Below are 17,265 nucleotides of genomic sequence, written 5' to 3'. Positions count from 1 at the left end.
CACACTATTTTTTCATTAAATTCGAAATTAACTAAATTAATTCAAAAAAAATTCAATTTTACCAAATTATGCAAATTCGATTTTACCAAATTTATAAACTTAATTCACTAATTAAATTGGATTTTAACCACTAATTAAACCACTAATTCGAAATTAATTCTTCATTAAATATATCCTAAAAAATGAATTTAACTAATCAAAATTAATTTTAATTAAGTAAATCCTAAAAAACTAATAATTTTCAATTCCAAATTATGAACCTTAGAATTTCTGAAAAATCAAATTTAATCATACTACACTTCATATATTAATTCATCACAAAGATTCATACATTAATTAACTCTAAAAATTTGAATTACATACACAAAATCATATCTACAACAAGAAAAAAATATAAATTTATATCAATAAAACTGTAAATAACATAAATTGCGAGAAAGAGGAATGATTTTGGCTCCCTGTGTTAGGTTGTGTTAGGTTTTTGGCTGTGCTGCTTCTGCTTCTGCGCAGCTGCTGCTGTGTTTGTTTATATTTGTTTGAGAGAGTCTGTGTTTGCTAGGGATAAGGCAAACAAAAAACACCACCAACCGCTGAAATTTTCCGCGGTTCGTGATTAAGGGTATTTTCGTAATTAACCTGGACCGCTGAAAATTTATGCGGTTCGCCTTTAATCTCAGCCATTCAATCTCCGATCCAACGACTACCAATGTGTTTGTTATATACCGGTCTACAACAAACGTTTGTTGTAGACCGACCCCCTTTTCCCTAAATATGGACAATTCTATATTATCAGATGTAAAATCAGATACCAAATGAAAATTTCAGAGCTGCAACAAGCCAACAAATAAACAGTAACAGAAAAAAGAGAAAATACACTTTAGAATTTAGGGTACATATGGATGCTCATGGAAATGGAAATCGACGATACGAATGAAGGATACGGGAATAGGGGTTAATGTAAAATGGAATGAAAAAGAAATTCAAGGGGTATTATAGGTCTGATTTCACTACCTAAAGGTAATAAGGTTTCGTTCCACACTACGAAATTGCTAATTCACATACTACCACTTAAATTTAAAGTTTTGATTCCTATTAATCAGATACTTTAATCATTAACCAAACAGCCCCCTTAGATGCCCCTCATGTTATTAAAATTGCAAAATTTGATATTTCAACTCAATTTACTTTTTTTCAGGGAATTGCAATTTACTTCTCCATCTTTTACTACTATTTTAAACAAAAATTCAATATTTGATAGGGGTGTTCATCAAACCGCCCGTCTCGCACCGCTCCGTGTGATTTAAATTTTTTGTGGTGCGATTGTGATTTACATTTTTGTCAAATCGTGCGGTGCGGTACAGTTTGCGGTTTGAAACTTTATTTTCCTGGTTCAGACTGCACTACACCGTATATTATTATAATATATATATAAATAATATTATTGTATCTTTATGATAAATAAATATATAATATTATTTTCCCTTTATAATATAAATAAATATATATAATAAACATTTATGTAACAATGTTGCATCTTACTGTATGGTTGAATGTTATCGTTTATTATTTTTTGTCAATAACTAAGATAATTTGAAATTTTATCTGATGTATGCTAAAAAAAGATAGAAATTGTAGTTCATGGTTCAGATTTACTAAATTTGTATTTTAAAATAATATTATCAACTTGGAACTTATTTATTAATTCATTTATTAATGTATTAAAAATTTTAAACCGTCCGTACTAAAATTTATTATTTTCTTAAATAGTTTAAAACACTCAAACGCACTGCATCACACCATATTTTTGAAATATGGTTACGCAATTTAAGATTTACACGATACGATAGCGATTTGAGAATTTGGATAAACCGCACCGGCAATATAATTTACATTTTTGTCCAAGCCGGGTCAGGCGCACGCCGCACGCCGAACACGAGTCATTTGAAAACAGTCTCACTCATTTGACTTTCCTCAGTATTACCAATCTCACTCATTTGACTTCCCCAATTGAATTGGGCGCACCCCTTTCTTCATCACACCAACAAACCCAATTCACAAACCCTAATATCACCATGACAGCTCGAAAAAGAACTCCCTCAATCCCCACCCCTAATCCCGACCAATCCGCCCCTGAAACGACGTCGTCTCCACCCTCATCTTCTCCAATCATTCGCCCTTCAAAACTAACTCAAACACTCTCTGTCTCTCTCATTTTCATCGTCCCTTACTTGTACCTAATATTCTACCATTACAGCGCTAATATCGAGGCGGATCTGAAGCGATCTATTATCATCAATGCGTTACTTAGCTTCGGTGGATTCTTGTTGACAATATGTATGATCCCGGTGGCTTCTCGTTACGTGCTGAGACGTAATATGTTTGGTTATGATATTAATAAGAAAGGCACTCCTCGTGGCTCTGTTAAAGTGTTAGTCCTTTTTCCGACTTTGCGGTTTTCGTGTTTTTACGTTGCGTGTATGTGTTGACTAGATTTTTACTGTTAATGTTGTGTGCTAGTTATGAATATGTGTTTTGTTGATTTGCGTTTTTGTTTTAGGATTTTGGTGAAATGGTCGGGTTTGTGATTTACGTTTTAGTTGCATTTTTACGATTTGGCAGATTTGATCGATTTGTTATGCTGATGGAATGAGGTAGCAATATAAATTTGTGATTTGATTAGAAATTAGAGGAGATAGAGATGGAAGACTGAAAATGTGAAATGACCCAGTGCAAACTATTTGTAATTAAGTTTGTGAAATAAATGAGTAGGAAGTGGGATCGAGTGGCGAGATTGTGCTCTAGTTTTAATATTGTATGAATGGGACTGAGGAACTTATGACATTTAGGAATAACAACTCATAATATGCATATAGAACAAACATCATTCCATTCTCCTGTAATTTTTAATTTTTTCAACTAAATGGAGCATGGGTATTAATTTGTCACTTTTAGTACCTACTAACTACTGATTGATTTTAAAATAAAGAGGCAACCATAAGAGCGTTATAATTGATTTGACATTTTCTAGACTATTACGTAGCACATTTTGTGTATGTGTATAAAGTGTAAACATATTCCTTATAATTTTTTGAGTATCATCTTTTTTCAAGTATATTGTATCTTATTATGTTTTTTTTTATTTCGAATACTAGTTTTCTAAAATTGGAAACTATTAGCTTCTTGGTGGCAAGAATGGAGAGTATTCATACATTTTTTATTTTTTTATATGTATTTTGTATCTATTTTTGCAGGCCCGAGTCTTTGGGGATTGTCGTTGGGATAGTTTTCTTGGTTATCGCTATCTTATTCCAGTACTTTAACTTCACCTCAGATTCAAATGTAAGTATTTCTTGTTTTAGGCTGAATGTTTTTTCATTGTTTCTTATTTTCTCTCTTATATATACATACAAGTGTGCCGCACGAGCCTGTATGTTAATGAATATCAATCTTTATATTTAAGAAATCATTGATAGGTAGATTCATACAAATATTTGATATTTCTAAATGAATTTTGATATGTTGTACATGTCTCGTGCAATTATTTACTATCGAAAATTTTATTCTTAAAAACCCGTCATATAAGTGTCTTTATATATCATTTAATTTTAGATACTATGTAGAATTATATAGTGCAGTTCCTAAGCAGAATAAGAATTTGTGATGATATTTATTAATATTTTATACCAGTTCCTTACATGATGGAATTATCTTCTTTAGAAGAGAAAACCTTTTTTCTTTACGTTTTTGACAGAATCAACTATTTCTTATTTCATTTATGCAGTGGCTAGTTGAATACAATGCAGCTTTAGCATCTATCTGTTTCATGATTTTGCTTGGTTTTGTGGATGATGTCCTTGATATCCCTTGGAGAGTGTAAGTTACCAAGCAATGTTACAGATTTTTTTTTTCTTTTGGAGACGCCAAATTTTTTGGTGTTAGTACTAACCGATAAGGTGCCAACTGATAAGCCAGGAAATTGGTGTTGCCGTCAGTGGCTGCTCTTCCCTTGTTGATGGCCTATGCTGGACATACAACTATTATCATTCCAAAGCCAATTGTTTCATATGTTGGGTTTGAGATCTTAGACCTAGGTAAGTTGCAGTACAATTCTTTTGTGATATACTACAGACAGTTCGGTACATAATGCGTCCGTTTGGGAAATTTTAAAATAAGTAACTTATGACTTAAAATGAACAAGTAACTTATAAGTGATAAGTAGATAAATACTTATAAGTTATATAAGTGTTTGGATAATTTCACTTATAAGTCAGAATTTTTTTTATTTAAATAAATCAAAATATATAATTTTTAAATATAATCATATCATTTCGTGAATTTTAGATTAGATTAACATTTAAAAATATATTTTTTAAAATTAAAGTTAATAAAAACGAAAAAAATCAAAATAAGTTGAGAAAAAGTACGTTGTTACTAACATTCAACTTATCAGCTTATAAGTTGAAAATTTGACTTATAAGTTAGGTACACAAACACTCCTCGATAAGTACTTACGGACTTATAAGTCAATAAGTGACTTATATGCTGCGGCCAAACAGGCCGAATGATTACTAGGACATACTAATCGTGCATTTAAGTTTATATGGGTGAATCAATTAATTTTATGTATATATTTTTTTTCATTGAGTTATATCGTGTTCTCTGAGTTGGTTACTAGTATTGATATTTCCTTGGCAGTGTTTCTAGAATTTTCCTGCTACTTGTTTGCTATTATCGTCTTACCAAATCCGAACTCATCTGTCACTTTTCGACAGGATGGTTTTATAAATTATATATGGGGCTCCTGGCTGTGTTTTGTACAAACTCCATCAATATTCATGCTGGTATAAATGGTCTGGAAGTAGGGCAGACAGTTGTTATTGCATCTGCTGTAAGCATCAATTCTTGTAAGGGTTTTAAAATCCGATTAAAAAGAATTTTTAATCTCACACCACGTGTAGTAGTATTGACTACATATGTATATGCATGAGGCTACAGATTTTGGTGCATAATATCATGCAAATTGGAGCATCCACTGACCCCGAGTATAAACAAGCTCATGCATTTTCCATTTACCTTGTCCAACCATTACTTGCTACTTCTTTGGCGTTGCTTTCTTACAACTGGTAATGATATTGTCTTTCTTATACCAGGTCAGGTACTTCCTCTTTTTGTATTTACATGTTTTTCTTCATCTCTTAGGTATCCTTCTTCAGTTTTTGTCGGTGATACCTACACATACTTTGCTGGAATGACGATGGCTGTGGTTGGAATTTTAGGCCACTATAGGTGTGTTTTATGACTTAGTAATATTTCTATATTTTGAGTATTTGGAATTTGTATCAACAGCAGCTTGTCTTTAAATATATGATCTGGTGTGGTGCAATTTTGTAGAGGAGGAAAGACGTGTTCCTCAGGGATCTTGTCTGTGTGTGTGTTTTTTGTGTGTATTAGAAATGGTAGAAACCTCTTTGCACACAATAATATATATGCATTTTAATCTACTTTTTGATATCAAGTTATCTTGCTAATAACATATATTTTTTGGTACAGTGAAACATTGCTTATATTCTTCCTTCCTCAAGTTATTAATTTCCTCTTGTCCCTTCCTCAGGTTTGTTCTCTTTCTCTTACTCTCTATCACACACACACACAAAAATCTGTTTTAGCTTTCAGATTTATGACTTGCTAAAATTTCTGTCAGCTTGCTGGATATATTCCTTGCCCACGGCATCGGCTACCAAGGTTTTACTTAAGTTTATTACATGCGCCCCTTCCTGGAAAAAAAGAGAGCCACTTTAATTTGTAAATATCTTTCTTGCCTTTCAGATTTGACCCTCAGACAGGACTACTTACTGGAACAAATGACGGAACTCTTGTCAACCTATCCCTAAGACTATTTGGCAGGAGGTCTGAAAAGTCACTTTGCATCCTACTACTAATTCTCCAGGTAACTTAGCACAAGTTATTCTTGGCAGGTGTGATGTGCACACGAACATCCTTTATTGATATAGAGACCAAAATACCCTCAAGGACCACAGAAGTCCCTTATTCCTCCACTTTCTACAATACTAAGAGCAAAACCATTGGTTGTGCTAAAATAGGTGTAGCTATTGTTATATCTTAGCACCTAAAAGTGATATAAATATAACAACTTGTTTCAGATTGAACTTTTTCGACTACCTCCACATTTATATCTAGTTGCCTCCCTTCTTTCAAAAAATATTGTGGCAAATAAAGCACAATGCTATAGTTTGTTTTAAATGTAGCACAAACTATAGCTTTGTGCTATTTTAGCACAATGTTTACCACACCATTGGGATTAACAAATTTTAGTTTTTGTGTCATATTATAGATGCATGTCCAGTGGTGTGCTAAATTGGGTTCTATATCTATATTATAGCACCAAAAACAAAATCCATCAATCCAATGGTATGCTAAACATTGTGCTAATATAGCACAATGCTATAGTTTGTGCTATATATAAAAACAAAATATAGCATCGTGCTATATTTTTCATCTCATCAAAAAGTGAAAAATGAGAGGCAAGTAGATAATGAGGTACTTGAAAGTGTGGGGGTATTTGGAAGTTAGTTAAATTTGAATTCAACAGTGTGAATCACTTGGAAGTTTTTTAAATTTGAAACAAGATTTAGAACAATGCATTGGAGACATGTTTTTAATTTAGCACCGAAAACAATTTTTTGGTGCTAAAATATAGCAATAGTTCCATCTATTATAGCACAACCATTGTCTTTGCTCTAAGAAAAAAGGCAAACACATTGGAAATCATAAAGGAATATGCAGATGGTGTATTATCAATCACTGCTAAACTACATGACACTTTCCATCACCATTAACCATGCCTCTCCTAATACAAGCATACAACCAACACAGACCACATAACATCATGATATCTACATATACTATGTATATAACTCACTGACCCCAGAATGTAAGAAGCTAAACATTTAGCTCATTTAGTTCAAGTAGTTCTTTTTTGTTGTCTTCTGTATGAGCAAGTTGGGTTGCAAATTAAATTTAGAGGTTTAAATATGTTAGCGTGTAAAATCCTCATGGAACACAAAAGATTTGATGTAGAGGTGGAAAATGGGTTTAAGGGTATTTTGGTCACTTAGATATTAACAGGTGTGCCCCTATAAATATAGGGTATACGCATATCACATCCCTTCCAGCTTATACGTGTATATTGTACTTTTAGAGAGTTTAATTCAATTTGGCAAATTGGGTTTGTACATGGATAAATCCCATGTTAACCCGATTCTTGAATAATACACTATCAACTATCAAGTGTGTGTAATGTTTTTGTTATGAAATATACTGTAGGAGGTTTATCACTTGTGAAGTTTTCTTTGGGTGCATAAATTGATGTAACAGGGTTATATAATATTTTACACAGGTTTTAGGCTGCTGCTTCTGCTTCATTTTGAGATGGGTCCTCACTGGTTGGTACAAGTAAGGTTACAGAAGCAATACAATGTAATTTACAGATTTTTGGAGCTTGTCCTGACTCAACATGCAGAATTATGATATCAGATGTGTAATCCATCATCCTTCACTGTTTCAGAGTACTATCACAGAGCATAACATAAACATAAACAGTAATTCTTTCTCATTAGATGGCGTTGATGTATAACTTTTAAGTTCGTCCATCATACTTTAGACTTCAGAGAATTTGGTGTACCAATTGCTAGTTTAGTTTTCATACAAAGTGTTTTTCCCTCTTCATATCAGGCCATCTGATCATCACTGTTTTTTCCTCTTCATATCAGGCCATCTAATCACTCATTCCCATAACTGCTATTAGCCTATTACTACATATTTGAAACATCAGGTTGTTATTTTGTTCCTGTCAGAATCGCCTATCCTTGTTAGTGTAATATCGAGTTCCCCAACATTAAATTTGGAAAAATTGAGGGAATAGAATTATATTAATTCTATAGTAGATTAATAGCATGTAAATTTGAGGAATCTGTTGGTCACAATTTTGTATGCATGTGTATTGGGCTATATAAAAGTGTTAGTTTGTTATCTGCGTCTGTGACTCTGTCCGTGACATAAGATGAACTATATCCCATGAGCTTATTAATTTAAAACTAGTACACAAAAAGCTACTACAACTTCCACACTTACTTGAAAGACCAGTTCTATGGTTGTTGTACCAACTGGAGTAATTAATGTATAATAGTAATAATTAAAGATTAACATTTTTTTTTGTTGTAGTTGATAGTTGGAATTATCCTCCAAGGTGACGGTTAAAATTATTTATATTGGGCATGTTCCGTATGTGTATTTTGAACGGTGTGAAATGAATAGACTGGAATCAAAAGAATACAACGGCGGCTCAGAACCAGAATTCTTGAATATTTGGAAGAAATGCAACCACGTAAATCATTGGTTGTGTATATCTCCTCCAAAAAAGAAAAACTTTGGTCGAGTAGAAAAGAAAGATCATTTCACAGCAGATACCAAAAGAGATGGAGAGAAAAAAGTTGTGGATGGCCAAGAGTCAAACATCATGTTTCAGGTCATGTCTCTCTTGTAGATGATATTCTGAATGACTGTTTAGAATTAGAAACAGTCTGCATAGCACTAAGTAAGGGTATCTATCTAACTACAAACTATTTGGTGAAATGCACGATCAAGTAGAAACAGAACATGCGAGTGTGACCTTAATAATGTGGGACAATTAAGAACCCCCCCAATTACATAAAAATAATTGAGTTTCTTTCTCCTGGCTGCCCACCCACTGCTCACATTAGCTCTGGTAGGTCATCCTAATAATTATAAATCCTACTCGCCGGGAATTTCGCTAACTTAGAAAAAACACCCCATGGTGCCTCTATTATATAAATCGGGTTATTTTTCAAAAATTACCGATATATCATTAATAAATTAATTAAAAAATATGATAAATTTGTTGAAGTACAGATAAATTATTTAATTTATTTAAAAAGCATCCGATAATTATAAATCGGTAAATCAATCTATTATAATGAATGTGGCAAACGTTATAAAAGAAGTAAGACCAGATTGTAGTATAAAACCTTTTTGGTTGGCTGACAGCCTGCCCTTAAAGTGTGGATTATATATATTTTTATTGATGCAAATAACCATAGTTTAGAGATTTATAAATGTTTGTATCTATTATTTAGTCCGGACAAGTAAAAATAAAAAGAAACGAAATGAGTAGAAGTGTAAAATTGTAGTACAATACAAGATTCCCAAAAACCAATAGTTCAAAGTCGCGTTACTTTAATCAGATAACAAACATAAATAACTGACACATCCAAACTGAAGGCATGCTACTTTGATCAAATAATTAAAGCAAGAAGCCAACAGCACATGCGTTGCTTTACGCCGAGTACAAAATCTAGCAGTATTATGCTTCAAAAGCAACTCACGGCTGGCTATCAAAAAGAAATCGTAGCAAGTTACGGACCCTCGTCATTTTACCAGGTTCGCAGACTGGACAGCTGAGTTGAGTACACATGAGTTTTGCCCATTTCATTTATATTTGTTTGGTTTGCATAGTCTATTAGTTAAACTCATAAAAATAGATTATTCAGATTCAGATTTAGATTAATTTATGTATTAATCTATTATTAAGATTTGGACTATAATTTTGATTTAAGTCTAATTTCTTCTCTTATAAATACTTATGCAATTGTTAAATCATAATACAACAAATTGTGAGATATAAATACAAAATTAGTGTGACTTGTGAAGTAAGAATTTCCGAATCACGTAAATCTTTGTCTTGTGTGATTGTCGTTTATTTTCTTATTCTTATTTATTCGCTTTGGGTTTTGCTTTCTTTGTTGTATACTCAACAACCGGTATCAAGAGCCTAGGTTTTCAAGCGAGTGGGACCGATGACAGAAGACGAGAAGGTATAGATCGACAAATTTGATGGTAAAGATTATGGGTTTTGGAAGATGCAAATTGAGGATTATTTGTATCATAAAAAACTACACGAACTGCTGGAAGAGAAGAAACCAACTTCAATGAAGGAGGAAGACTGGAAACTATTGGACAGGCAGGCTCCAGGGGTTGTCTGGTTGATTTTGGCGAAGAACGTTGCTTACAATATCGTCAAGGAAACGAAAACTTATGGTTTGATCAAGGCCTTGTCAAACATGTATGAGAAACCGTCTGCTTCAAATAAGGTGTATTTGATTCGCTTGTTAGTTGCCACAAGATTGAATGAAGGAGATTGTGTTGCTGATCATGTGAACGAATTTAATTCTATCCTAGCAAGATTGGCATCGGTGGATATTAAATTTGATGATGAAGTACAAACCTTGTTGTTGGCATCCTCATTACCAGACAATTGGTCGGGATTTGTCACTGCTATAAGTAATTCATCTGGGAGCGGTAAGATGACTTTTGTTGGAGTTCGAGATTCAATTCTTGGAGAAGATATTCGTACAAGAAACTCAGGAGAATCGTTAGGTTCCTTGTTGAGTGCTGAGAGTAGAGGTAGGAAGTTCGAAAATGGGCAGAATAAGGGGCGTAGCAGATCGAAGTCACAGAAGAGAGGACAATCCAAAGATCGTAAGGATATTGTTTGTTGGAATTTTCCAAAGAAGGGTCACTTAAGGAATCAGTGCACGGCTCCTGCGGCTCCTAAAGGAAAGAGTAAAGAGGATAATTCAGCTAACGTAGTTGAAGAAGTGGTGGATGACGATGCTTTGATTTGTTGTGTTGAATGTTCGGTTGAATCAAGGGTTATGGATTCTGGTGCATCATTCCATGCTACCCATTGCAAGGATTTAATGTTAAATTTCAGAGTTAGAAATTTTGGTAAAGTTCGTCTTGCTGATGATGAGACTTTGGATATTGCGGGCATGGGAGATATTAATCCCATAACCTCTTTGGGAACTAGCTAGACGTTGAAAGATGTAAGGTACATTCCTGGAATGAAGAAGATGTTATATATGGGTCAGTTAGATAAGGAAGGGTATCGAGTTACTTTCGGAGACGGATAGTGGAAGGTTATAAAGGGGAATCTAGTTATTGCTCGTGAAGAGAAAATGGGACGTTATACATTGTTGAACAATCTAGCTTTGAAGCAAATATAGTTGCTGATTAGATTGAGTCTTCAACTTTGTGGCACCAAAGGCTTCGTCATATGAGTGAAAAAATTTATGAAGCTGTTAACTTCGAAGGGGAAGATTACAGAGTTGAAGAATGTGGAAGTTGGATTCTGTGAGCCATGTGTTCTTGGAAAGCAGAATTGTGTTACTTTTGCAAAATCAAGGAGGTCCTCCAAGGATAAGAAGTTAGAGCTAGTTCATACAGATGTATATGGTCCAACAACAGTTGCGTCATTGGGCGAAACTCCCTACTATTTCACTTTCATTAATGATTCTACTAGAAAGGTATGGGTTTACTTTTTGAAGAATAAATCAGATGTATTTTCTACTTTGAAGATGCGGAAGACTGAAGTTGAAAATCACACCGGTTTGAAGGTGAAGAGTTTGATGTCAAATAATGGTGGTGAATACAGTAGTGATGAGTTTAAAAGTTATTGCGCGGAATTTGGGATTATAATGATTAAAAACAATTCCAGAGACACCACATCATAATGGTGTTGCAGTGCGTATGAATAGAATCTTGAATGAGAGGGCCAAGAGTATGAGATTACATGCAGGGTTGCCAAAGATGTTTTGGGCAGATGCATTTAGCACATCAGCGTATCTCATAAATAAAGGATCTTCAAGTCATTTGGGGTTCAAGATTCCTGAAGAAGAGTGGCAGGAAAAAGAGGTAAATCTTTCAAATTTGCGAGTTTTTGGTTTTATTTCTTATATGCGTTTTAAAGATTCCGACAGACACAAGCTTGATCCGAAAGCAAAGAAGTATATCTTCATTGGTTATGGCTAAGATGATATGGGTTACCGTTTCTGGGATGAACTGACTAAGAAGATCGTTAAAAGTGGATATGTTACTTTAAATGAGAATGCAATGTATAATGATAAGCTTGTAATCGATTCTGAGTTTACAAAGGAATAACATGAGAAAGAGGAAGCAGTGCTTGAAGATATTATAGAAACAGATCTTGCAGGAAATAGTGGGAGTTCGGAGAATGTTAATGACAGGGTTCCAGTAACTCCACCGACCGAGGTAAGAAAATCCAGGCGAGGCCACCACAAAGATATTCACCTTCAGCATATTATATGTTATTGACCGAGGACGGGGAGCCTCAGTGTTACTCAGAGGCAGTACAAGTGGATGATTCGGTTCAGTGGAAATCAGCCATGGATGAGGAGATGAGTTTACTTGAGAAGAATGAGACTTGGTTTTTAACAAAGTTACCAGCACGAAAGAAGGCTTTACAAAATAAGTGGGTGTTCAGGATCAAAGAAGAACATGATGGCAGCAAGAGATACAAGACAAGGTTAGTAGTCAAGGATTATCAAAAGAAAAAGGGTATTGACTATATTTTTTCCCGCTGTTAAGAAGACTACAGTTAGAATTGTGCTAAGTATTGTGGCTGCGGAGGAGTTACATCTAGAGTAACTAGATGTTAAGACCTCGTTCTTACATGGTGATCTTGAGAAAGACATCTACATGGTTTAGCCAGAGGGATTTCAGGTAGCTGGGAAAGAAAACCATGTATGCAAGCTTATAAAAAGCTTGTATGGTTTAAAGCAAGCACCGAGATAATGGTACTTGAAGTTTGATAGCTTTATGATGAAGAATGGGTACACGAGGAGTGCTATAAATCATTGTTGTTACTTTAAACAGTTTAATTCATCTTATATCATATTGTTGTTGTATGTTGATAATAAATTGATAGCAGGATCAAACATGAAGGAAATCAATAATTTAAAGAAATAGATGTATGAGGTGTTTGAGATGGAGGATATGGGTGCAGCAAAATAGATACTTGGTATGAGCATTACAAGGGATGGAGCTGAAGGTACTTTAAAATTATCTCAAGAAAAGTATGTTGAGAAATTGTGCAAAAATTCAGTGTCTAGGATGCGAAGACCAGAAGTACACCGTTGGCGAGTCACTTTAATCTCACAAACAAGCAATCACCTAAAATGGATGAAGGAATGAAAGATATGGCTAAAGTTCCTTATGCATATGCTGTTTGCAGTTTAATGTATGTTATGGTGTGTACAAGGCCAGAAATTGCTCATTCAGTGGGAGTTATTAGCAAATTTATGTCTAATCCAGGAAGAGAGCATTGGGAAGCAATCAAGTGGTTGTTACGCTACTTGAAAGGTACATCCAAGGTTGCAGTATGTTTCAGTAAGAAATATGGTATCTGTTGTAAAAGACATGCCTGTACAATAATAAGACTAAGTCAAATTGACAATCCTAAGTAAGTTGTATTATAATCTAAGTTTGCATTTTGTATTGTACTTAAGTCTGTAAAAATGTTCAAGGGCAGACTGGAGTCTTATTCTGTAAACAGTATCAAGCCTAAGAAATATATCTGTAAGAAGATCAAGAAGATCATGCCTCAGAAGAATTATGAAGAAGGTTGGAGTTGAATAAATCCGTTTTGGGAAAAATATTATAAGTCAAGATCTCTACAAGTCACAGATTAAGTGTCATTCGAGAACTCCACTTATCGAGAAGTCAGGAAAGCTACTAGAGAACTCAGAGATATCGACAGGCCAATTTGGAGACATGAAGAATGAAGATATCGACAAGTCATTTCTTTACTAGAGAACTCTAGAGATATCGATAAGTCAAAATATCACTAGAGATCTATGAGATATCGACAAGTCAAAATATCACTAGAGATCTCTGAGATATCGACAAGTCAAAATATCACTAGAGATCTCTGAGATATAGATAAGTCTATTTGCCACTAGAGAACTCAGAGATATCGATAAACCAAAGTGAAGACATGAAGATGAGAGATCTCAACAAGTGAAATTCTCTTATAGAGAACTCAAAGACCTCTACAAGTCAAAACAACTATAGAGTAATGAGAGATCTCGATAAGCCATTATACTTATCGAGATGTCAAGTTCTCTATATATCAAACTGGAGATCTCGAGGTAAAACTCAAAGTACAAAGTGCAGACCAGTTCAATATCCAAGATTATCAATCAACAAATAATCTAATCAGTTGGATTGACAAGTCTACAAAAGCAGCTTGAAGAGTTCAAGATCAAAGGCCAAGATTAACTGGCAAAGTAAAGTCACAGGCGTACAAGATTAGCAAAGATACACTAAGCCAGAATTAGAAAGATTTGATTATCTAAAAATAGGGTTTAGTACATGTTGTTGCATGCTGTGTAATAACCAGTGCTTATGGTTCTATAAAGTAAACACTGGATGCTTTGTTAGCTGTAACAATTTAGATCAGAAAAATCTTGTATTCTCTCAAGGAAGAAGCTAATCTCTTTATCAACAAAGAGCCTATAAATTTTGTAGCAAAACATTCTTAATTTTAATATAAAATTAAGTGAGTCTTGAAAGATTTGTGTTCACTGTTTTATCTGTCTAAATTCAGTACTAACACAATTAACTACAAGATTTTAATTTACTTTGTTCATCACTATAAACACTTCAAGAAAAGCAGAAAAAACACAAAAACACATTCACCCCCCTGTGTGTGATTCATTATCTAACAAGTGATATCGGAGCATAATCTGAAAGTAAACAGATTCAAGATCTTGGAAGAATGAATACACAGAAAATCGGTAGCATCAAAATCCCTACTTTTGATAAGACTAACTACACTCTTTGGAAGAAGAAAATGTTGTTGTTTATCAGGATGGCCAATCCACTATATATTCAAATTCTCAAAAATGAGCCCTTCACTTCTATGGTAAGAGTTGAGGAATCTTCAGATGGAGATATGGTCATCCCAGCTCATTATACTCCTAAAGATCCTTCAGAATACACTGAGCGTGAGAAAGAAAAACTTTCCATAGATAGTGGCTTGTAGTTAGTCTTGATTGCACTTGACAATATAATGTACAATAACATTGTCAACTGTGAAACTGTTATGCAGATCTGGGAGAAGATTGAATTACTCTGTGAAGGAACAGAGGAAGTTAGGTCAAATCAAAGAAGGATACTGATTTCACAGTATGATGGTTTCATGGCTAAGCCAAAGGAAAATATTACTGATGTGTTTGAAAGGTTTAAAAAGCTGATTAATGACTTTTAGCTGCATGATAAATATTATGAAGCTGAAAAATTGAACTTGAAGTTTTTGCTCACACTCCCTAACCATTTGGAACATAAAATTTCAGCAATCAGATAAGGGAGAGACTTAAGTATAATAACTCTAGAAGTTCTATATGAAATCTTAAAACATATGAATTGGAAATGATTCAAAGGAAGTCATTAAGGGCTGGTCAAGGGCATGTTGTAGATGGATCAAGTGCTCTAATTGTCAATGAAAGCCAGACCTTCTAATGATGAGCCAAGATCCCAAACTCCAGTTACCTCAACAAGTGAGCAAAGAAATAATGATTCACAGGAACAAGTCATACTGGAATTCGAAGAATAGGAGTTCTACACCATGGATGAACTTGACGAGCTAGATCAATCAATGGCCTATATGGAAAGAAAGTTCTCTAATATTAGAGTAAAGAAGCCAAGATTCTTCAAGGGTAAAGGACAATCATTCAACAAAGACAGCAGCTGGAAAGGAAAAGGGAAGTACACATCTGATAGAAAAAATGATTACAAAACTGGATCTGTTGACCGATCAAAGATAAGGTGCTATAACTGTGATGAGTTAGGACATTTTGCTACAGAATGCAAGAAACCTGAGAAAGCAAAGAAAGGCAAAGCTTATCTTAAACTGAAAGCAAAGTATGAAGCTCTTCTGAAAAAATAGCAAAGCAAAGCTTATATTGCAGAGGGAAAGAGTTGGAATGATTCTGATAATGATGAAGATGAGAAAGTTAGAAATTATGCACTTATGACCTTGGAGCAAGGAGATACATCCTTATCAAAAATACAGGTACCAACTCTTACCACCACTGATTTAAATGTGAGTCAATATAAGGAAACTGTAGAAAATATGAGCACAGAAATGTTTCACATTCATACAAGTATGGTTGCTGCTAATGAAGAGGCCAACAAACTGACAAAGATAAATGAGAAGCTTGAAAATGAGAAACAAGAAACTGAGTTGTTGCCGGTAGAGCTTAAAACTGTGAAACAAGAAAATGCATATCTGAAGAACAAGCTCGAGTGTGTAAATTAGATTGAAGCAGTGTTAAGGGAGAAGCTAGAAAAAATAAAGTCAAGTTAAAATCTTTCAGGAATGCATCTGAGTTGGTTGGACAATACCATGAGAAGAACAAACCATGTTCTAATATTGCTATTGGTCTTGATTCTGATGCCTTGAACAACAAGAAGAAAGCTGTAGGTGAAAAAGGGAAAGCAAATGAAAATGAAGATGTCTCAGCTATGCTGAAAAAGGTTGGCTCACCTATGTTCAAAGCATGTGAAGTAGATTTCAGTGAAGAAGAGTTGAGCGTAAAGCAAGAAAATGCTGATGAAGATAATGAGAAGAAAAATACAGAAACAACTCAAACTTCAAAAGCTGAAAAGAAGGTCATGGATAACCAAGATTTCAAGACACATGTCAAGGAAACAAATACTGAAGATGCAAGAAAGAAGAAGAAGAATAGAAATGGGAAAATTGGGATAAACAAAAGCAACAATTTTGCTTATATTGCAGATGCTACAAGGAAGAAATATGAACAGTGTGGCTCTGTGAATCACCTAACTCGCCTTTATAAAAAGGTTGTTAGCAAGCCAGTCGAAGGAGTATGCAAGTATATTGAAGCCAAGGCAAATGATCCATATTCATTTTGTGATAAGTTTGACTGCATTCCCTGTAACTTAAAAGTAATGAAAAGTTGCCACAAGCTGAGAATAGATCTCAAAGAAGTCAGTATTGGATATAAAGCTGCAAGGTAAAATGCACAAACATATATGAATGATATTCTTTCTGAGACTTCTAACTCCACTTCTGCTAAATCAGTTAACAAGATGAAAGTACCCAACACTGCTTGGGTTGCTAAACACACTTAAACTAATTATGTGTATGACAAAATGAAGAAGGTCATATGGATCATAGACAGCGGATAGTCCAGACATATGACAGGTGATAAGGCCCTGCTATCACAATTTAAGGAGAAGGCTGGCCCTTTGGTGACCTTTGGAGACAACAACAAAGGATTCATAATGGGATATGGCAAGATTGTCTCTGGAAATGTTGTCATTGATGATGTAGCATTGGTAGCT

General features: G+C 34.3%; 1 protein-coding gene across 1 annotated transcript; it reads left to right on the top strand.

Moving 5' to 3' along the window:
- The first annotated feature begins 1,974 nt into the window (after positions 1–1,974).
- On the top strand, positions 1,975–7,746 carry LOC141692893 (uncharacterized). The gene is made up of 11 exons (XM_074497847.1): positions 1,975–2,428; positions 3,252–3,339; positions 3,782–3,873; positions 3,973–4,091; positions 4,773–4,888; positions 4,996–5,123; positions 5,200–5,286; positions 5,551–5,611; positions 5,702–5,742; positions 5,827–5,947; positions 7,418–7,746. Exons 1-11 carry the CDS (start codon positions 2,073–2,075, stop codon positions 7,475–7,477), a joined length of 1,269 nt encoding a protein of 422 aa, XP_074353948.1. The 5' UTR covers positions 1,975–2,072; the 3' UTR covers positions 7,478–7,746.
- The last annotated feature ends 9,519 nt before the right edge of the window (positions 7,747–17,265 follow it).

The sequence above is a fragment of the Apium graveolens genome, chromosome 10 (assembly GCF_009905375.1).
Source record: "Apium graveolens cultivar Ventura chromosome 10, ASM990537v1, whole genome shotgun sequence".
Classification (NCBI taxonomy): domain Eukaryota; kingdom Viridiplantae; phylum Streptophyta; class Magnoliopsida; order Apiales; family Apiaceae; genus Apium; species Apium graveolens.
This window is presented reverse-complemented; position numbering and strand designations above follow the sequence as displayed.